The sequence below is a fragment of the Anomaloglossus baeobatrachus genome, chromosome 5, assembly GCF_048569485.1.
Source record: "Anomaloglossus baeobatrachus isolate aAnoBae1 chromosome 5, aAnoBae1.hap1, whole genome shotgun sequence".
In the NCBI taxonomy this organism is placed as follows: Eukaryota; Metazoa; Chordata; class Amphibia; order Anura; family Aromobatidae; genus Anomaloglossus; species Anomaloglossus baeobatrachus.
The window spans coordinates 49,352,506-49,375,962 of record NC_134357.1 but is presented as its reverse complement, the minus strand read 5'-3'; the positions used below and the strand labels follow the sequence as shown (position 1 = coordinate 49,375,962).

General features: G+C 44.4%; 1 protein-coding gene across 1 annotated transcript in view; it reads left to right on the top strand.

Annotated features, from left to right (window-relative positions):
* TCERG1L (transcription elongation regulator 1 like) overlaps positions 1 to 23,457 on the top strand; it is a 320,959-nt gene that overhangs the window by 57,618 nt on the left and 239,884 nt on the right. Inside the window, exon 4 of the mRNA XM_075348474.1 lies at positions 19,783 to 19,980. Within this exon, the coding sequence (XP_075204589.1) occupies positions 19,783 to 19,980 (198 nt within the window). The remainder of the gene's footprint in view (positions 1 to 19,782; positions 19,981 to 23,457) is intronic.

Here is a 23,457-nt window from a genome sequence, read left to right as displayed (position 1 = left end):
ATTTCCTCTGGCTGCAATTTATTTTGAGTAATTTCTACATAAAACTATATGTTATCTTATAGCGCTAGGGCCGGTGTTCCTTTCGCTCTGTATGGAGCGCGGCAGAACATGCTCACCATGAATTCTAATACTATTTGATGACAAGACAGGAACGAGCGGAGTTGATTAGCTCAAGGTCATCTTGAGTCTCGCTTGCTGCTAAGTAAAACTGTGAGGCATTTTATCTGTTACTCGGTGAAGGATGGCTGCTGCACAATAGGTGTAATATAACTTAGATAATTCAGGAAGAACTGCAGTGAAAATGTATATTTTGACATATTCTTACCACACCGGAAAAATTGAATATGTCTGTCTGGTATGGATATCTATAAACCATGACCGAATTGGTTTTGTAACATTAAATAATTGATTTTTATTGGGTTGACTCAAATCTTGGTGAATCAAAAAGAGGGACACATCAATGGGATCCTTTATTAGGCAAAAAAAGGTCTTCACCAGTGTTATCACTACAAGCAGGAGTTAAAAAAGTCAAATCTGTCCCGTCTGGTCTAACATAATAAGTCTGCAGTCACTCTGCGTAACTGTAGACTTGTGAATCTTCCCAGCGCACACACTGTACGATGCGAGGATTCACCGGTCCCTGAACCAGGAATGGTGGAAATGTAACCACAATTATGGGATATGCATGTTTCCGGCCAGAACCCAATTAGTGTTGTCAATGCAAGTCTATTGTCGCGTGCCGTCTAGTAAACACAGCCATCTAGTAGCCCTGACCATCTATTGAGCGTGGCAATGCTCAATACTATTGTTGAGCGGACCCGGATCGGCAAAATCCGGATCCGCGCGGTTTGAGCGGCAGATATGGGTCTGACCCGGATGCGGGATTTTTCTCTCTCTCTCTCTCACTCTCTCTCTCTCTCTCTCTCATCCTGGATTCTGCTCCCCATTGACATATATGGGGCCAGATTCCAGATCGGATCCGAACTTCAACCCGCCGGTGATCCGCCGAAACTGGATTATTAACAGTCCGCTCAACTCTACTCAATACACTTGAAGTTGCGTTCTGACCAGGAATATACACATTGCACATGACCACCATTCCCAGCTCAGAAAGCATCAAATCCTTCCAGTGCGTAGTGCATGCACTGGGAGGATTTACAAGTCCGCAGTCACATAGAGTGACTGCAAATTTATCATTTTTATATATACAGGGTACAAATGCAATATTTGTTTACTAGGCTTCTTAGAGCAATAAATAATGGATTTTACTGAGGATAGCTTAATCCCTGTCTCTCTGTCAATGAAGCGTCAATGTCACCCCAGCTTTTGTCTGAAGCTCACTTATCTAAAAAATGCAATCTATCAAGACATAGGCTCCAACAAGGTTATGGTACAACCCGCTAAGCTGCAAGTCCAAGTCTAGTGGGTAACTACCCCTCACTGAGTACCATACATTTGGACAGGAAGCAACAGCTCTATTCACATGGATCTTCTTCTGGAAGCAGTGTTCATTCTCTGGTATTCGGTGCTTGGTGTTCAGTCTTCAGTGTTCAGTCTTCAGTGTTCAGTCTTCAGTGTTCAGTCTTCAGTGTTCAGTCTTCAGTGTTCGGTCTACAGTGTTCGGTCTACAGTGTTTGGTCTTCAATGTTCGGTCTTCAATGTTCAGTCTTCAATGTTTGGTCTTCCATGTTTGGTCTTTGAGTTCCTCCTGGAGCCGGTGGTGAGTATTCCTTATTTAGTCTTCAAGTTCCTTCTGGAGTCAGTAGTTGGGATTAAGTATTCAGTCTTCTGTCTCCTTCTGGAGTCGGTGGTCAAAATTCCATGTTCGGGTTCCTTTTGGAGTTTGTGGTCAGTATAACGTAGGTCTTCTCCAGGGTCAGAACTCTCATCGGTACCTCTATAGCAGTAGTAGCTATAAGTTCACTCTGCTGCTCACACGTTGGCTTCGTTCCAAGTCTTGACACAAACTCCTCCGCTCCTTGGCTGTCCGAGGCTTTTATAGTTAACAACTGCCACAACTTTCACGGCATCTCTTCTAAACTCTTCCATGGAGGAAACACACACTCTATTCTTCAGTTCCAGCTTGTCCCTTCCATGGCAATACTCACTTGCAGATATTTTAAAATGTTAACGGAGTGTGTCTTTCATACACTAACCTCTTATAAGGGAAAACACAATAAATCAGTCTTTCTTAGCTATGAAAGAATGAAAACAAGATTATGATTTGATTTTGGACACTTCTAGCAATTTGTGGAGTAGCCTAATGTGAAAAATCTAATCTCAATTGATGTTAGACGGGATCAAATCCATTATGTCATTAAATTGCTGCATTTTACTAATATAATTCACTACGAGATCTATCCATTAAAGTGATAATGTAAAGGAAAAATATATATTTTGTGTCTGTATGATGCAATCAGTCGCGTTCGCTTCCGCAATCAGCCTTAATGCAGCCTTGAAAGAAAACAGAAGAGTTCAAAACAATTCAGCATAAAGAATAAACTGTGAACCCATAGGAAATTCCTAAAAATGCCATATTCGTGGCAGCATATTTTGATGAGATACATACAGTGTTCAGCATAAATGAGTACACCCCCTTTGAAAACTAAGATTTTAATCAATGAACACACAACAATTTCAAAAATGTTGACGAGACTGAGTTTTGCAGAACATGAAATTTTAATCCATAACATGAAAGTGAGATTAATATAAGTTGCATTATGAAATCTTCAATTGTACTTAAATTAGTTGATAGAAAAATGAGTACACCCCACATTAAAAATCTAGTATTTTGTATGACCGCCATGATTTCTAAGGATAGGCATAAGTCTTCTAGGCATGGAATGAACAAATTGGCATCACTGCAAAATCTATCTTTGTCCATTCTTCAAGAACCAGCTCTTTTAGAGTCTGAATTCTAGATGGAGAGTGATGATAACTTGACTCTTCGGAATTCTTCAAAGTAGTTTGGTTGGATTGAGATCAGGGAACACTTGGACACAGAATCACTTTCTCCTTGCTCTTCTTCAGAAATGCAAGAGTGACCTGAGACGAGTTGTCATGTTGGAAAGTGCACGTCTACCAAGGGCATGTAGAGATAGTAGATTATTTTCTTTCAAAATAGAGTGGTACATCTGTAGCTCCTGATACCAGCAGCTCAAGCCGCCCCACACAAGGGCACTGCAACCACCATGTTTACTTGAGGCATCATGTATTTTTTTTTCCTCACCCTTTAGACACAATATAGTTTTGAAGTCATTAGTTCCAAAAACATTTATCTTGGTCTCATCACCCCAGAATATAGTCACAGTAATTTTCATGTTTTTCAGCCTGGGCCCAGGCACATTATAGACAGCTTTTTTGTACATAGGCTTTAGGAGAGACTTCGTTTGTGGACGACAGCCATACATGCCATTCCTTTGCAGTGTACGCTATATTGTGCCATGGGATACACTCACCCTGATTTGGCTTTCTACTTCTTTAACTATCTGCAGTGAACTAGCATGTCGATTTTCTTCAATCCTTCTATTCAGAAGTTGCATCTGTTTAGATGATAACTTCAATGGTTGGCTTGGATGTCTCAGTGAGATGTCCGAAGTGTCATCTTTGTTAAATTTTTGTATCACTTTTGCTACAGCACCTGACTGATAAGTGAAGCTATGCCAATCTTCTTGTAGCCTTCACCTAATAAATAATCTTCTTTCTCAGGTGTTGTGACATTTCTCTTTCATGTGGTGCCATTGGTGACAGCATGAAATGCAAAGGGGTTTTATTGTTAAATAATATCCTGTTATATTCTCCTGGCTGCTGAACACCTGTGTAATGAATAATTAGACTTACCTGTGGTTTCATTCTTTCTAATTAGAATTTTGAAGTCTTAACTTAAGAGTTTCATTGGGATGTACTCATTTTTTCAAGATGGTCTTGAATTAATTTGTTAGCGTATGCAAAATAGCAAATCTTGTTTGCTATTGATGGCACACATCTGTGGGAGTATTTTGTAGTATGGTATCCCATAGAAAATGTTAATTCTGAAAGGTTTTCCGACAAATCTGTTGGTCTGGACTCATTTTTGCCAAAGACCATATACAGAACCAAAAAATTCTGTAGTGCTCTACAGGATCTATCATCATTCTTATCAATCCCAATCCCCAATGGGGTTTACAATATAGCTCTAAAACTCAACAATAACAGATTAGGGTCACGCATAACATTTAGGCAAGACCATGGTTTGGCTAAAGTTCCTAAGTCATTAGATACAGCTTGTTAAACAGTTAAAAATAGGAATTACTACTTACCGGTAATGATGTTTCCAGGAGCCAACATGACAGCACGGTAGGAGTTGCTCCTTTGACCTTTACAGGGACAGGAAACGCAAGAGGTTAAAAGCCCCTCCCCATCCCCCTTTCCTCAGTGTTTTTTAAAGTACCACACCAGGATGGGAGATAACACCATTTTATTAATGCAGAACGTACAACACACTGTACATAATCAGACGGGAGGGAAATAAGCGTGCTGTCATGTTGGCTCCTGGAAACATCATTACCGGTAAGTAGTAATTCCTATTTTCCAGGACGCCACATGACAGCACGGTAGGAGAATGCCAAAGTAATCCCTATGAGGGGGGGACCACAGCCTGCAAAACCCTTCTACTGAACAACATGTGCTGATCGTTGAGAAGGCCCAGTTTATAATGCTTACAAAACGTGTGGGGACCCGACCACGCTGCCGTACGACAATCAGTTCCAAGGAAACCCCCGCCCTCTCCGCCCAAGAAGTGGACAGAGCCCTGGCGGAGTGGGCCCTAATGCGAGTTGGGAGGTCCCGACCCGCGGATTGGTAAGTAGCTGAAATAGCGGACCTAACCCACCGAGACAAAGTCGTCTTAGACACCGTCTTCCCTCGGTTCTTTCCCGCAAATTGCACCAAGAGGGCAGAATCTACGCGCCAGCCCGGGTAGCCTCCAAATATGCCAGAACTGCTCGTCTGACGTCCAAACAGTGAAGGAGCTCTTCATGTTGGGAATGAGAATAAATGAGGTAGACAGCTTACACTACAGCGACCAGAGACAGTGAGATATATTCAAATGGGTTAAATGAACATTCTTAACACCGCAACTATAGAATAGAAGTTAAAGTCCTTAACAGCCTATCAAGGAATGAATAAACCACAGCCCGATAGAATGACCACCGGCTAGATCAAGAATAAACTTGTCCGAGCTTATTAAACCAGGTCAGTACCGTCATCAGCTCTCCTAGGTTCAAACGATTACCCCTGGGCACAGACCAGCCCACCGTACCGCCAGAGTTCACAATCTGGCTCCAGAAGCCCAAGATGACAATGCATAAACTACTGGACCTCGAGTAATGAGAAGGACCGTCATGAAAACTAAAGACATGAAGTCGGAGTCCGGAAGGCACTTCTTCCGATATTAGCAAGCCAAGTACATCATCCGACCAGTTGAAGGAAGCATTATTCCCCAGATGCAGATGCCAAGGACAGCGGGGTATGGAATCTGGATGTGAGAAAAGCGTCCCAAAAATGTAGGTGGCCAAACCTCATAGATACACTGTATACAGTATATTGGCATTTAAAGAAGTGGTTTGCCATATCCGTGGCAGCAAATACAGGAGATTAGTGTTGCCCTGAGCTGGTGTAAAGAAACCACTACCACCTGGGCAGACTACCCAACCAGAAATGCACTATACTCCATTAGCATGTAATTACCACCATATCAGACACTAGCGTAAACATACCACACAGTCTTCCATAGTGACCAGGGAACATCTTCCAGAGGAGTGAGGGCCTCTAATAATCACAGAATGATAGTTCATTTGACAGTGGTGAGACCCTGGATTTTATCTCGTGAGAGCAGTGAGCCTATGAGGGAGACTATGGAGCTCCCTGCCACAAGAGGCTGGAAAACCTCACAGGTTATTTACGAGATTCTGGACGTTGAACAATGGCCCAGAAAACCAGTCCAATTGCCATCAAAGGACCCGTCACAGAAAACGGGGCTATTACCATGATCGGCTACATACAGCTCTTTCCACCATAGGATGAACTCGAGAAACATTTCTCTTTAGTCATAAGTTATAAATGAAAGACCAGAGCTAAGCAACTAAGCACCGCTGAATACTACTGATTAGAAAGGAAGGACCGTAGCTGAACTCAGATTCCAGTTCTGAGCCATAATAAGGAGAAATACTAGGCCAACTCAAATATGACTGCCTATCATTGCTAAGCCAAGTGCAGTTCCAGAAGCGTGAGGCCCCTCTAACCAAAGCCGATGCTAGAGATCCCAAGATGCGAAGTATGCAGCCCGAGGCGCAAGGGACGAGGCCACTGCAAGGCCAAAGGCGCAGAGGCGCAAGGCCAAAGGCGCAGAGGCATAAGGCCCAAGGCGCAGAAGCGCAAGGCCCAAGGCGCAGAGGTGCAAGGTCCAAGGTGCAGAGGCGCAAGGCCCAAGGTGCAGAGGCACAGAAGCGCAAGGCGCAGAGGCGCAATGCCCAATGCCAGACGCGCAAGGCCAGAACATGAAGTGCAAGGCACAAGTCCGGAGCGCAAGGCCAGAGGCGCAATGCACAAGACCAGAGGCGCAAGGCCAGAGGCGCAAGGCATAATGCCAGAGGCACAAGGCGCAATGCCAGACACGCAAGGCCGGAAACATGAAGCGCAAGGCGCAAGCCCCGAGGCGCAAGGCACAATGCCAGAGGTGCAAGGCACAATGCCAGAGGCGCAAGGCGCAATGCCAGAGGCGCAAGGCCAGTGGCGCAATGCCAGTGGCGCAATGCCAGAGGCGCAAGGCCAGAGGCGCAAGGCCAGAGGCACAAGGCGCAATGCCAGAGGCGCAAGGCCAGAGGCACAAGGCGCAATGCCATAGGCGCAAGGCCAGAGGTACAAGGCCAGAAGCATGAAGCGTAATGCGCAAGCCCAGAGGTACAAGCCCGGAGGCACAAGGCACAATCCCAGAGGAACAAGGCACAAGCCCAAAGGCACAAGGCACAAGCCCAGAGGCACAAGGCACAAGCCCAGAGGCACAAGCCTTGAGGCACAAGGCACAAGCCCAGAGGCACAAGCCTAGAGGTACAAGGCAAAGCCCAGAGGCACAAGCCTAGAGGTACAAGGCACAAGCCCAGAGGCACAAGGCACAAGCCCAGAGGCACAAGCCCAGACACAAGGCACAAGCCTAGAGGCACAAGCCTAGAAACACAAGGCACAAGCCCAGAGGCACAAGCCTAGACACAAGGCACAAGCCCAGAGGCACAAGCCTAGAGACACAAGACACAAGCCCCGAGGCACAAGCCTAGAGACACAAGGCACAAGCCCAGAGGCACAAGCCTAGAGACACAAGGCACAAGCCCAGAGGCACAAGCCTAAAGACACAAGGCATAAGCCTAGAAGCACAAGCCTAGAGGCACCAGGCACAAGGCCAGAGGCACAAGCCTAGAGGCACAAGCCACAAGGCCAGAGGCACAAGCCTAGAGGCACAAGCCACAAGCCCAGAGGCACAAGCCTAGAGGCACAAGGCACCAGTCCAGAGGCACAAGCCCAGCGGCACAAGCCACAAGCCCAGAGGCACAGGCCTAGAGGCACAAGGCCCAAGCCCGGAGGCCCAAGGCACAAGCCCAGAGGCCCAAGCACAAGCCCAGAGGCCAAGAGCCAGTGAAACCAAGCCATGAAGGGCAAGGCTGAGAAACAGTAAGACCAGAGTTGTCAAGCAGTGAGGCCTTGACAGACCCAAGGTGCCAAGCCAACGTGTGGGCAGAGTGGCGTGTGGGCTGGGGCCAAATCGTGAGGCGCGACGCCGGAGCCCCAAGTTGTGAGGTACGAGCCAGGAGGCGCAAGGCCGGAGCCTGGAGCCATGAGGCGTGAGGCTGGAGCCAGGAGGCCGGAGCCAGGAGGCCAGAGCAGTGAGGCGTGAGCCAGAGTCATCACGAGGCCAGAACCCTGAGGCGCGAGGCCAGAGTTGTGAGGCCCCATCAGAGTTACCCCTAAGAGTGTAAGTCACCTGTGAACTTCAGGATACACCTACTTCATGAGTGGTATCCTAAATACCAAATTAGTCACACCTGAACCAATTAACTCATCTGGAGGTTCAGCTGGAGGGCAAGTTCCAATGCGAGATAATGCCCATCCCCCTCCAGACACACAAGGCCGTGTTATATCCACAATTTTCCCTCCTATAGAAGGAGTAAATCAGACAGAATCCGGTCGGGTGAGATAATAGTGGAATCAAATGTGTTATTAAACCACAACAGGAGGATCCATATAAGGTTCCATCAACAGGTAAATTCTGAACTTAAACATGAGGTCTGCTGATCCCCGCAAAACATGAGGCAGCAACCTCACCATGCAGCATATCTACTTAGAAAGTTCCAAGGTTAAATTTCTAATTTTAGTGCAGGACGCTGACAGATGTGAATGACAGACTGCACACTTTTTTATTCTGGCCGACTTCCTCCGAACTTTTTAGGAAAAGTGCTGGTGCGTGCCGCCAGAGGCGCAAGGCACAATGCCAGAGGCGCAATGTCTGGAAGAATCCTAAAAGGAAGGGGAGACAGAATCAGGCTCTACCCACACCACTACAGGCCAGATTCCTGACGCACCTGCACTTACGTGACCCTGGGACTCGTCAGGGGGGCTAGCATCTGACCTGTCACTTTCATCCCTTGTAATAAACAGTGAGTAGGTCGTCATACAGAAACACACAGAGTGCACATTTCCCCGTTCCCAAGGTTTGATACCTGTTTGGGTGACGACAGGGCCCGTTCCCGCTTCCAGTGTTCCGTCCCGGATCACACGCCGCCTTCCAGGGCGCCGGCATATTCCGACCAGGAAAATGCGGAAGTCTTTGCACTGCACATGCGTCAGCGTGCGTGTCAGGCTGGAACGCATGGCGCGCGCACCCCCGGAAGTGCCACATGGCCGCGGCAGACAGCGGGATGCCGAGAGCCCTCACCTGAGGGAAGCGGCTTTTGCCGGGAACTCCTGCTCCACCGGCCGGCTGAGGGACCTCTCCTTTAGAGGTGTCGGCCAGGGGCTGCTTGACAGGCCGGAACGAGAGAGCAAGACCCCCCCGATCCGCCTGGACCCCGTACATCCCGACGGTAAGACTTGCGTCCGTCCTGTACAGGGACAGGAAAAACACTGAGGAAAGGGGGATGGGGAGGGGCTTTTAACCTCTTGCGTTTCCTGTCCCTGTAAAGGTCAAAGGAGCAACTCCTACCGTGCTGTCATGTGGCGTCCTGGAAAATTGACTTATAGGTTAGCTAGCTTCTCAGGGGAAAACTTTTCTCCTTGCGGAGACTGACAAACCAATCTGTATGTCAGTAGTCAGGAGATTTATAGCTGCAATGCTCCTCTGGGATATTTTCAAATTGTCTGTTTAGGGAGGAAGAAGACAAACTCTAGCGCCACCTTTTGAAAGTAGCAATCCTAAAAGTCAAAAGTGACTCTCCAATGAGCTTTTTCATATAACCTAGGATTTTTATGCCAGATGACAACCTCCATGGTGTTTCAGGATCATTGTCCCTCGTCAATACAACGTATGAGATCTGATCTGGCTAAATAAGAAGCTCTACTGGAATTTCAGGAGAAAAAATTTCTCCTTGCGGAGACTGACAAACCAATCTGTCTGTCAGTAGTGAGGAGACTTATAGCTGCGATGCTCATGTGGGAAATATTCAAATTGTCTGTTCAGGAGGAAAGAGAAAAAACTCTAGCGCCACCTATTGGAAGTAGCAATCCTAAAAGTCAAAAGTGACTCTCCAATGAGCCTTTTCATATGACCTAGGATTTATATGCCAGATCACAACCTCAATTTGCAGACACGGTGTTTCAGGATGATTGTCCCTCGTCAGTGCAAAGTATGAGATCTAATCTGGCTAAATAAGAAGCTCTACTGGAATCTCAGGGGAAAACTTTTCTCCTTGTAGAGACTGACAAACCAATCTGGCTGTTAGTAGTGAGGAGACTTATAGCTGCAAGCTCCTCTGGGAAATGTTCAAATTGTTTCTTCAGGGAGGAAGGAGACGAACTCTAGCACCACTTATTGGCAGTAGCAATCCTAAAAGTCAGAAGTGGCCCTTTAATGAGCCTTTTCATATGACTTAGGATTTCAGCTAGCTCTAATAGATGGCACTGCACAGACAGGGTTTGGGATTTAATGTATTAATCTCAGAAGTCATGGCTAAGAAAACAACTCTTGGAACTGCACAGAAGTGGATTGTTCTTAATGGCTGTGGTTGGTTTTGATTCACGGCTACGTAAGTTACACCATGCTTGCTTTACTTAAACAGAAAGGTGGCAATGATGATACTTGGCAGGTAGTTATGAGTGGAATTAATAGATTTCTTGTAAAGGATCACTGGTGAATTCCACAGTGAAGCGAAACAGCGAGTCTTCTAGTAATCACCTGTATAATAGAAAGGCATTCAAGGAATAGAGAGAAAAAAGAAATGCATTCAAGGAGAATAGAAGGGCAAAGGTTACAGAAATTGGATGCAAATGAGAACAAGATCATATGAGGGACACACCATGAAGAAAGATGACATGCAGGGAATGGGTAAAGGTCAAAGAGGACTGCGATTAGGGTCATTGAATGGAAATATTAGGGTTTATTGATAGCTGCTGGAAATAAAGAAGCATTCTATATCCTGCAGTGTTACTTTTTTATCTAAAAACATATCCTGGACTTCCTATTGGACTTTGCACACTTTATTACGGTGTATTTAATTAATTGATCCCTTTTAGATCCTCTAATACAACACATAGTAGTGACTATATATAATAAATTCAAATTGGATAGTAATTAGGGATGATCGAATACCTTAAATATTCGGCTTTGCGAATAGTTTCCGAATACCTCGCCGCTATTCGACTATTCGTTGCGCAATGTAAGTCTATGGGAAGCCCAAATAGTACCGAATAGTTGTTATTCGGGTTTCCCATAGACTTACATTGCGCATATTCGCGAATAATTGAATAGAGGCAAGGTATTCGGAAAATATTCGCGAATCCGAATAATCGAAGTATTCGATCATCCCTAATAGTAATGTATGCTCCCAACTCTTCGAAGATGATGGAATTTTATATAACTTAATTTCTTCTTGAAATTACAAAAATTATCTAAATGTTCCTCTGGCAAAAAAATACAGAAAAGAGTATTACATTCTAACAAATTCAACCTTACATAGGTCTAAGTAATGTAATAACTAGTGTTGGGCAGACCCAGACTGTAAAAGTCCGGATCCGCGGGGTTTCAAACATACCCTAATGGATGCAACAATTCCGGATGGCTGGGGGCGGCACAATAAGGGCACAGTCACACTGCGTATGACTCGCACGAGTGCAATGTGAGAAAATCTCTCATTGCACTCGACCCCATGTAGGACAATGCTGCAGCTCAGATCTGCATGTTTTTCCTCAACCCTAAATGGACTGAGGAAAAGATCGCAGCATGATGCGATTGTCTGCGAGAGCCATATCATTCGCACCCATTCAAGTGTATGGGTGCGAAAGAAACATCGGACTGCACTCGGATGTCATCCAAGTGCAGGGCGATATACGCATGGGCTGACAATGGAGGAGATGGGGGGATTAACCCCCTCCCGCCCTGTCCTTCACAACTGAGACCCAATCGCAAGATCAAATCACAGTCGCATGACACTCGGCTCACGCTCGCAGCAGAGCCTGAGCCGAGGGTCATTAGCATATTGCATCCATTGCTCTCGCATCGGATGCCATACGCTAATGTGACCCCAGCCTTAGTATGGGTCTCCCCAGCCTGAGAATACCAGCCCCCAGCTATCGGGCTTTATCATGGCTGGAAATCTAAATTGGGGGAACCGCGCATTGTTAATTTTAAATTATTTATTTAAATATTTAAAAAAAAACAAAAAAAAAACGCATTCGGGTTCTCCTATTTTGATACACAGCCAAGATAATAATACAGCTTGTGCTGGGTATTATAATATGGGGGGACCTGACGCCAAATGTTTTATTTATTTAATTTATACCACGATGTAGACCCGAAGAAAGTGCCTCTGATTGGTTGCAGTCAGACGCTGTCACACAAGGTGAGGGGGCGTCTAACTGCAACCAATCACAGACGCCAGGATGGCCAGTGGGCGGGGAAAGCAGTGCATATGGATGAGCAATAATGAGTGGCCCTGGAAGTGAATGAGCGACCGCAGGAGCAGTTATAGCCACGCCGGAGCCTAGGTAAGTATGAAGCACTTGCTCCTATCCCCCTATCTCTTCTACCACCATTGTTAATTGCCAGATTTTTGTCCCCATAGACTTATATGGGGACCGGCGACTGGCCAGATAACTGGGACCAATCCTGGGCTGGAATTGGGATTTTTTTTTAACATGGTTAGACCCACCGGTCCTGGTTATCTGCGAGTCCGTTCATCACTATTAACAATGCTTCAGTTTTCACTCTCAGGTTTGATGTCGTCCCTCATTATCCAGAGAACCCTTCTCACTCCAAATCTGCATATTTTTGTTCAGTAATTTGTAAGTACTAACCTACATGTAAACTCTACTCTGTTTACAAACTTTATTAGTAAATGAATCTTCTCTATACCATCAATTCTTTCCAAAACTGAACTTCTCTAGTGCTTCCCCTCTACTCTGGAATTTTATGCCGTCCACTACTCTCCAAACCTGGACTTATTGTGCCAACATTCCAACTAATTGAGTGGTTTACCCTAGTATAAAAATCCTTGTTATCAGAAGCACATCCCACCATGTAAATAGGGGAAGAACTGCCCTAATATTATGGTTTATGGGGACAGACAGAACAATCACAATAACGTTTGGTCTGTTCTAATTAGTATTCATTGGATTGTGTAAATAGATTGGATTGTGTAAATAGAATTGATCGATTTCTATGTAGTCAGTGCTCATTAATGGACCAAAACAGACCTGTGTAAATGATTCATACTAAGACAGAAACGTTTATAACATAGTGGGTGACAATGAACGAAAGTTATGCTTGAGATAGTGTCGGAGCGGACATATCATTGGTGCAGTCGCACAGGGGCCCCAGAGGTTGAGGGCCCATCTCTACCTCCAAAGTAGGTGGAATTGTGATCTTTGATGAGCTTTTAAGCTGCAAAAGGTCCATATATTGTTGTTGTCTGTGTCCGACAATGGATAGTGTACAGTATAATAATGCGTAGTTTTTGCAACACAAAAAAACACAGCCTTTTATAGTCTTAGCAAAGTGAATTCAATTTCTGAAATCTCATGCATGCCCTGTTTACTTTTTTCTTACATATTTGAAGCATCAAAGCGTTTAACAAAATCTGCAGCATGGAAATTCTTTTAGTGTTTTTGCAGTATTTTTCACACATTGAAATGAGTGTGGAAAAAACGCAAGTAAAAATTCATCCAAAATTCACACAAAAGCTTGTTAAAAACGCACTTAGGGTTACTTTGCACGCTGCGACATCTCTAGCATCGGCTAGCGATGCCGAGCGCGATAGTCCCCGCCCCCGTCGCACATGCGATATCTTGTGATAGCTGCCGTAGTGAACATTATGGCAGCTTCACACGCACTTACCTGGTAGGCGATGTCGCTCTGGCCAGCGACCCGCCTCCTTCCTAAGGGGGCAGGTCGTGCGGCGTCACAGCGACGTCACACGGCAGGCGGCCAATAGAAGCGGAGGGGCGGAGATGAGCGGGACGTAAACATCCCACCCACCTCCTTTCTTCCGCATTGCCGGTGGAGGCAGGTAAGGAGATGTTCCTCGCTCCTGCGGCTTCAAACACAGCGATGTGTGCTGCCGCAGGAACGAGGAACAACATCGTATCTCCTGATGTAGCGACATTATGAAAATGACCGACGCTACAGAGATCGCCGATTTACGATGCTTTTGCGATCATTTATCGGCGCATCTAGGCTTTACACGTTGCGACGTCGTTACCGGCGCCGGATGTGCGTCACTTTCGATTTGACCCCGACGATATCGTAGTAGCGATGTCGCAATGTGCAAAGTACCCCTTAATGTATGCTTAAGATTCTGGTTTTTGCTGCTGAAAAATCTGCTGCAAATACTCAACAGTGCCCATTGATATACTTACCATCAATCCATCAATGGAAACAATGGAATAATGTATCAGCCACTATTGAAGGAGAGTTTGGAGAACCCCATACACATTACATGGATTCTTCCTCTAAAGTCAGTGGTTTTGGCTGAAGTTGATCTAATGTGCATGGAGTTAAATGTGTAGTCTTTCAACTCAATGTACAGGGTGGGCCATAAGCATGGATACACTCTGGGTGGGCCATAAGTATGGATGCACCCTGATAAAAAAAAAAAAAAGTTGATTTCATAATGGTGGCTTTCCAGATGGCCGCCATGGACATCACCCGGCCTCAAATGTTTTGCTCTTCCCATGTACTAATAATATGCCACAAATAGTAGGGTGTATCCATACTTATAGCCCACCCAGGGTGTATCCATACTTATGGCCCACCCTGTATTTTACTGCAAATTAAAAGGGTTATCTTCTACTAGTAGAACCCCTTCTGATTCCACATTTCCCCCAGGTAAAAGAAAAAACCCTATACTCACCTGCACGGCTGTCGCAGTTCCAGCAGTACCAAGGTTTGCGTTCCCGAGGCTAACCAGTGTCCAATCAGCACCGGATTCTATTTTTCCCCCTTTGGATACAGGAGCAATTAACAGGAAGTGAGCTTCATCCTCAGCGCTCACTTCCTGTTGATTAACTCCTTTGTCCGAAGGCGGGGTGACAAAAGCCGGAGCTGATTGGACGCTTGGCTAGCATTATATCACAAGGTCACGTGAGCCCCGGGAACGCCAACCTCTGCATTGCTGGAACCGGGCGTTACCTGGGAAAATTTGGAATCAGAAGGGGTTGTCCTAGTAACAGACAACCCCTCTAAAAATAATTGATACATTCTGATGACTATACCAGACTTTTCATGTAAGAATTTATTTTTATCTGTCACGCTAGGTACAAGGAAGTACTAAGCACATGGCAAAAGGGAAGAGAAGGGAAATCCTGTATCTAGCGGGAAGGAAGATGGTTACCCCTGACCAAACCTACTGTTGGTCTCTGGAGTCCTTCACCACCCTAGATAGGTTCTGCACCTATTCGCCGAGCCGGATACCATGACCCTCGGTATCCCTAGTGCTTGGCCCTAAATAGGGAATGGATGAGATGAGCTCTTCATCAACCCCACTAAACACTTTAGAAGACACATGGAGTAAATACAGGGGAAAAGCATGAACTACTTATCATTAGATGACTCAAGTAGAAGTTAAGCAGAGCTTTCAGAAACGATACTACACAGACATACAAACCACCTGCTTGCAACCTTGGCTTGAAGGAACTGAAAATATCACTAGCACAGTCCAAAGGAAGGAAGGGGTATTTAAAGACCAAGGGAATACCGATGACGATGAGGAAGTCGAGATCCTGCTGGGTCCAAAAGGGAGAGAGATGAATTCAGCAGGAAAAAAAAATGCCTATACCAATGAATACTGACAGCAGGAACTATGGAAAGTCAGGGAGCATTCTGCGCAGCCAAATGCTGTGACTTTCTGTGGCCAGAAACCACATGACTGTCTGTCACCCGTGACACTATTGTGCAGAGTAAGTGTTTCTTTACAGTAAAAGGAGGTTCTTTCCAGTAAGGTATCTACTGATTTAAATGTTTCCAACCTGAAATGAAAGTCCGACATCCATTTATACAGAAGATGAGCAGGTTTACTTTATAATTTCAGTGTATTAGTTTCAACTATCGTGTACAAGACATTTTATCATCAGCAATTTTCTTTGGTTATCTGTGAATAACTAAAAAAAAAAGGGGATCTCTAGGTCTCATTGTTGAACCAGAGCTAGTGTCTACAAGGGATCATTATGGGTCTATGATGGAGTTCCCAAAGCACTGGATAGTGTCCTGTGATGTTCGGCTTTGCACAAACCTCTGTGCACAATGTTGTCAGACTCTGTTCACACCACAGAGCCTCAGCCTGAGCCTGGTGTTGGTTGGTTCAGGTTCACTGGCCTTCAGCTCTGCGGGAGTTAATTTTTGCAGACTGGTGAGCAGGACTTAAGAACTCAGGTTGCTGATTGCCTTATGCAGCTGTTTCCTCCCTATTTAAAGCACGGCTTTCTTCCTGTATGTGCTGATGATAGCTTCAGCTTTAGCTCCAGAGATTCCCAGTCTTGGTGATTTTCCTGTTTATGGTGATCCGTGTTGCGCTTCTGAGTGGTGTGAGCATTCCCCATTGGTTTCCCCTTTTTTGTTGTTTCCCAGGAGACATACTGTCTTTTCTTGCTGTTTTCAGTGCTGTGTGTATGAGTTTCTGTTCCCCCTTGTCCATGTTGTTTTGTGGGGTTTTGTCTTTGTGTTTCTGGCCTGCCCCGAGGGTGTGGGAGAGGGGGAGTAAGATCAGGGCCCAGACAGGAGTTAGGGTCATGCTGGGGGCTCAGACCTGGTTACCATCAAACCTACATCCAAGAAAAAAGACAGCTCATAGACACTAGTCTGAAGGCTAGCCTAGGGTCACATGTCCCATCATTACATACCCTGTTACACCCTGTGACAGATTGGCAGACACTACGAGTGACGTCACATAGGTTTTGCTAATTTCAGCTGAATCTTAAAGTCCAATTACTCTGCATGATTGTTGTGAATGAGCTCTCTTAGGAACATGCATTTCCTGATAAACCTGCAGTGTGACCAGGATACCAATCACACAATGAACCAGCTAAACATTCAGTCATTGGATGACTTTATCCTTTGGTTTTCACAAAAACATCATTGTTCTTGGCAGCACATTATCCTGTGTAAATAGCACCTGTTCTGCTAATAACAAATGCAGTGTATGGTCACTGATCGATTTATTGCTTTTTGTTAAGTATATAACTGAAGTGTAAAAAGCCTATTACATGGCCGCTGATCAACGACTAAATAGTGGATCAGCGGTTGTTGGGCACTTTTGGTTGGAAGGTGTAAATGGATTCTTACACTACAGTCCCTAATGATAGTTGCAGTCTTATCATGACTATGTCACAAGTGTCTCTCGTGGTTGAGAGATGCGTGACGGTCCTGTGATCTGAGTTTCACTTAATATTGGGTGGTTCACCATGTTAAATGTATTTGATTTCTGCTTTCTGTTGGCAGTTCAGGACTTAAAGTCAGTTTTTCCTGCTAGCAGCTCCTAGCTAGCTCCTTATTTGCAGCCAGTGTGTAACTCCTACTATCACCTTTAAGTAGCCTCTCCATCTTTCAACTTACTCCGTAAATTGTATCTTCTGTTCCTGACCACCTAGGTGAATTTTTGCTGCTTTTCCAGTTGTTTGAGTCGTGTTGTAGCAGCTATCAAGTATTGTGCCATTTTACCCTGTCTGTCTACCTTTCCCTTCCTATTGATTAGTACAGCAGTGAGACTAGTGTCTCTCGCCGGCCATCTCACTAGCCAGTGTGTTTGTAGGGCTGTAGTGAGGGATTAGGTATCCGGCTGAGCCACGGGTTGAATCACCCCATATAGGGACACTAGGGAGCTCAGGAAACAGCTTCAGGTGAGTCCAAGAGGTGACCCTTCACCCCTCTCTCTAGCTGCAGGGCCCACCAATGTAAAAGTGTCCCCATTGTCCTCCTTTTTTGGTTTGTGTTGTGTAGTGTGCCAGATGTCTGTGGGTTTGAGCGCAACTGTCACACAGACCTAGGTGACTGCACGTCTCTTGGAACTGCTGAATTTCTGCTGCTTTTCCAGTTGTTGGAGTCGTGTTGTAGCAGCTATCAAGTATGTATTGTGCCATTTTCCCCTGTCTGTCTATCTTTCCCTTACTATTGATTAGTACAGCAGTGAGACTAGTGTCTCTCGCTGGCCATCTCACTAGCCAGTGTGTTTGTAGTGCTAGGGAGGTATTAGGTATCCGTCTCGGCGACGGGTTGAATCACCCCTTATAGGGACACTAAGGAGCTCAGGAAACAGCTTCAGGTGAGTCCAGGAGCTGACCCTTCACCCCTCTCCCTAGCTGTAGGGCCCAACATTGTAAAAGTGTCCCCATTGTCCTCCTTGTTTGTTTTGTGTTGTATAGTGCGCCAGACGTCTTGGAGTCTGAGCGCAGCTGTCACGCAGACCTAGGTGACGACACATCTCTTGGAACTGATGAATTTCTGCTGCTTTTCCAGTTGTTGGAGTCGTGTTGTAGCACCTATCAAGTTTGTATTATACCATTTTCCCCTGTCTACCTTTCCCTTCCTATTGATTAGTACAGCAGTGAGACTAGTGTCTCTCGCTGGCCATCTCACTAGCCAGTGTGTTTGTAGGGCTAGTGAGGGATTAGGTATCCGACTCGGCGGTCAGTTGAATCGCCCCATATAGGGACACTAGGGAACTCAGGAAACAGCTTCAGGTGAGTCCAGGAGGTGACCCTTCACCCCTCTCCCTAGCTGCAGGGTCCACCATTGTAAAATCGCCCCCATTGCCCCCTTTGTTTGTTTTGTGTTGTGCAGTGCGCCAGATGTCAGTGGGTCTGAGCGCAACTGTATATTCGGACACTTACTACTCCAAGCGTGACAGACTATCACTACCCTGGGGTACAATAGTGAACTAAACATGTCACAATGAACATTCACATTACATAGTGCTGTACTACACATGAATTCCTGTTAAGTCTAATTGAGTTTTGGAGAAAATTTTGATAAAATCCAATAAAATGGAAGCCCAAATTACTTGTTTATATTCTTACAAGGTAAATAAGTGAGAGAAAGCAGTTCAATTCCATAAAACGCTGCCTTTGTAGCTGCCATTGACCTACATTATGCTTCCAGTGTTTCCAGCGAACACTGGTTTTATACAACGGCTCGTGTTTTACAAGCTCTCCAGGACCAGACAGGATGTCATTCCCTCACAATGAAGCTCACGTAGTTCCACATATGTTCCCGCGACATACATTACAGCGCCATTTTATATGGTAATTCTTCCCTCTGCGTGCCATAACAAATCTGAGTTCTTTTCACAAAATCCATATGCTCTCCCTCATGTATGGCTGCCAGAACTCGCAATGACTGGCTAATTAAAAAATCTTGCAATGAACCTACTGCGCTTGTCAATTTATCCTTGTACATTTTAGGATCTGCTCCACTCATCTTCATAAAGAAGAACATGTTGCATTTTGTACTGCTTCAGTACGGCATTATCTCCTATGAAGATGTGGAATTGCAGAGAATATACAAGAGGAATTATGTTTCTTTTTTGTTTGTTATTTTTAAGTATTTTTTTTTTTAAAATATCAGAAAGAATAAATAACAATAGTTCACCATGAAACATCCTCTAGAAAATGTGTTAGGTAGGGTCACATAGGCATATATTTATACATTTATTCCAATTTCTCTTTCCCAAAATCCCTAGCTCCAGTCATGGAGTTTTAAAGAGGACCATCCACCCGGATTTTCTTATATAAACTATATCCAGTGCTATACTGGCACTATCATGCTGGTTCTATACATACCTTTAGTTGTGAGATCGGATGTATACTTTCTGAAATACAGGCAAGTAAAGTTTGTGAAATTCACTGTTATTTGATTGATAGGTGCAACGGAATATCTAATAGGTGGGTTTTGCTAGCTATTCCAGCCCCTTTTATGCAATAACACTTTCTTTATTGTATAAAAATCAACTATTTTCTGAAAATCAACCATGAGAATAGTAATAAACGTAAATCTGTATGTACATTTATTGCATTGTCATACTTTATATTTAGACAGTACTTCTAATATCTTTACAGGTAGCTGCCAGAATGGAATTAAGCCAGTCAACAACAACCCATCTATTGCCATTGTTGGGGCCAGGACTATGCCTCCCACACCATTAATGGGCATTGAATCTGAGTCATTACAAGGGTTGTCTACGACTTTGCCTTCACCCTATCACATGCTGACAATATCACCAATCAAGATACCACTTCAAGCCTCTCAGCTGCCTGGTAAGTGTTTTCTTTATATACTATAAAATGATTTGGCTGTGTATCTTGATAAAAGATCACTTTGACATACTTATACCCCCTGACAAAGCTGAGCGAAACTCGCATTTGGGTGATAGGATATGTGACCAGATAGCAGTTAAGGGGGTGTTACATGCAACGACATCGCTAACAAGAAGTCATTGGGGTCACGGAATTCGTGACGCACATCCGGCCTCATTAGCGACATCGTTGCATGTGAACCGCACGAACAACCGGTAACGATCAAAATTACTCACCTAATCATTGATCGTTGACACGTCGTTCTAATCCCAAATATCGTTGCTGTTGCAGGACGCAGGTTGTTCGTCGTTCCTGCGGCAGCACACATCGCTATGTGTGACACCGCAGGAACGAGGAACATCTCCTTACCTGCGGCCACCAGTAATGAGGAAGGAAGGAGGTGAGCGGGATGTTACGGCCGCTCATCTCCGTCCCTCCGCTTCTATTGGGCGGCCGCTTAGTGACGCCGCTGTGAAGCCTCACGAATCGCCCCCTTAGAAAGGAGGCGGTTTGCCGGCCACAGCGACGTCGCTAGGAAGGTAAGTATGTGTGACGGGTGTTAGCGGTGCTGTGCGCCACGGGCAGCGATTTGCCCGTAACGCACAACCGACGGGGGAGGGTGCTTTCACCAGCAACATCGCTAGCGATGTCGCTGCGTGTAAAGCAGCCTTTAGATTTGTAATATATCATTAACTGTTATAACAGTGTATTTTCCCCTAGGTGCTATGGTATACCTTTGCTTTAATTATATTATACTGTGTGATTATTAAAAGCTACTGCAATTATTTATTCAGCATTATTTATTGATAATATTAGAAATGTTACTTCTTTGGCCCATTATGTGTCCCAATTTTTGAGTTACGTTCATATTTTATATTTATACATTAATTTGTATTTTAATTAATTAACTAAAACAATTTTTTTTTTTTTAAACTGACCCTTTGTTTCACCTTTTCTGCTTGGATTTAGCTTAGTCAGGTGCTGTTTTCATACCTATGCAGATTGTAGTATCTATATAACAAGTAAGCACCTGAAGAGTAGACACAAGCAAATTTTTTAGAAGAACGAGATCATAAATTAGAAATGTACTAAGTAGGGACTAAGACATTTTGGTCCGACTAATATCTCCACCCTTCCTTGCCTCTTAGTTAAATTATTCTGTCCTTCACCACATCAGTTAAAATAACTATCCAGTATACATTTCCATTAAACATTCAGTCATACTGAAGAGTAAAAAATAAAAGCCAAAAAAATTAAATCTTGGCATGAAGTCCTTCCAACATCCCAGGAATGAGCCATTTCTTAATGATTTTGACCACCTGAATTAAAATTTGACAATGACAATTTTTAGGTTGCTCATGTTTCTATGATATCAAAAAGTCTTCCTTTTACTGCTACATACCATATATCACAAAAGTGAATGCACCCCTCATATTTCCGTAAATATTTTATTATATCTTTTCATGGGACAACACTGAAGATGTGACCATGTGATACAATGTACAGTGTCAGTGTGCACCTTGTATAACACGGTAAATTTGGTGTCCTCTAAATAACTCAACATACAGCCGTTAATGTCTAAACCTCTGGCAACAAAAGTGAGTACACCCCTTAGTGTTAATGGACAAATTATGCTAAGTTAGCCATGTTCCCTCCCTGGTGTAATGTGACTCATTTGTGTTACAAGGTCTCATACTCATACTCTCTCATACTGGTCACTGGAAGTTCAACATGGCGCCTGATGGCAAAAAAAGAATCCTCTGAGGATCAAAAAAAAAAGAAAAATTATTGCTCTACATAAAGATGGCCAAGGCTATAAGAAGATTGCCGACACCCTGATACTGAGCTGCAGCACAGTGGCCAAGACCATACAGAGGTTTAACAAGACAAGTTCCACTCCTCGCCATGGTTGACCAAAGAGGTTGAGTGCATGTTCTCAGTGTCGTATCCAGAGATTGTCTTTTCAAAGAGACGTATGATTATTGCCAGGTTTACTACAGAACTTAAAGGAGTAGGAGGTCAGTCTGTCAGTGTTCAGACCATACGTCACATGTCACACACTGCATCAAATTGGTTTGAATGGCTGTCATCCCAGAAGGAAGCTTCTTCTAAAGATGATGCACAAGAAACATTGCAAAAAGTTTACTAAAGACAAGAAAACTAAGGACAAACCATGTCCTGTGATCTGATGAGACCAAGATAAACCTATTTGGTTTGCATAGTGTCAAGCATAAAGGGTGCAACCAGTTGAGGTGTACAAAGACAAATGTGTCCTGCCTACAGTCATGCATGGTGGTGGGGGTGTCACGGTTTATGGCTGCATCAGTGCTGCCAACTGTGGGGAGCTACAGTTTATTGAGGGAACCATGAATGCCAATGTACTGTGACATACTGAAGCAGATCATGATCCCCTCCCTCCGGAAACTGAACTGCAGTGCAGAATTCCAACATAACAACCCCAACACACACCTTAAAGATGACCACTGCCTTGCTAAAGAAACTGAAAGTAAAGTCATGTCTCCAGACCTAAACCTTATTGAGCATCTGTGGAGCCTCATGAAACAGAAGTGGAAAAGTGCAAGGTCCCTAACATCCATCCGCCATATTGTTAAGGAGGATGGAAGAGGATCCAGTGGCTCCTGTGAAGCTCTAGTGAACCTCATTAATATTAAGATAGTGCGTAAAAATAATGGTGGCTCCATAAAATATTGACACATCGGGAACAATTTGGCCATTTTCACTTAGCGGTGTACTCACGTTTATTGCCAGTGCTTTAGACATTAAAGGCGGTGTGTTCATTTATTTAGAGGACACCAAATTAACACTTATACAAGCTGCACATTGACTACTGTACATTGCTTCACAGGGTCAGATCTTCAGTGTTGTCCCATGAAAAAATACAATAAAACATTTATAAAAATGTGAGGGGTGTATTAAGTTGTGTGATATACTGTATAATTAATATATAAAAGGATCAGTACTTTGAAACATTATTGTTTTTGCAAATATAAAGAAGCAGAATAGTTTGTTATATTAACTTTCTGATATTTATTTAGATGAATCTTAACTACAATTCAAATAACTAACACATTTCTAAACACTATTGTAAATTATAAATAGTTAAAGAAATTACACTAACAAAATGTGGTCCTCATTCAGTGACAAATAGTGATGAGCAGACCCGTGGGCGTTCAGTTAGGGACCCAGACTTGTCCTGATTGAACCCCAGTGGAAGTCACTAATTAGGCAGTTCAGGTCTCCACCCACATGCAGCCAGCCATTAGAGAACACTTCCGGGGGCGGGTGAGCAGGGTTTTTCAATTTTTTTTTGGATGCACACTACATCCGATCACGCTGTTGTTACCTCTATTGCGAGCCATTCAAACACTGCAAACAGCGTGTACTGGGTTGAGCACCGAGTGTACCCGAGCACAGCGG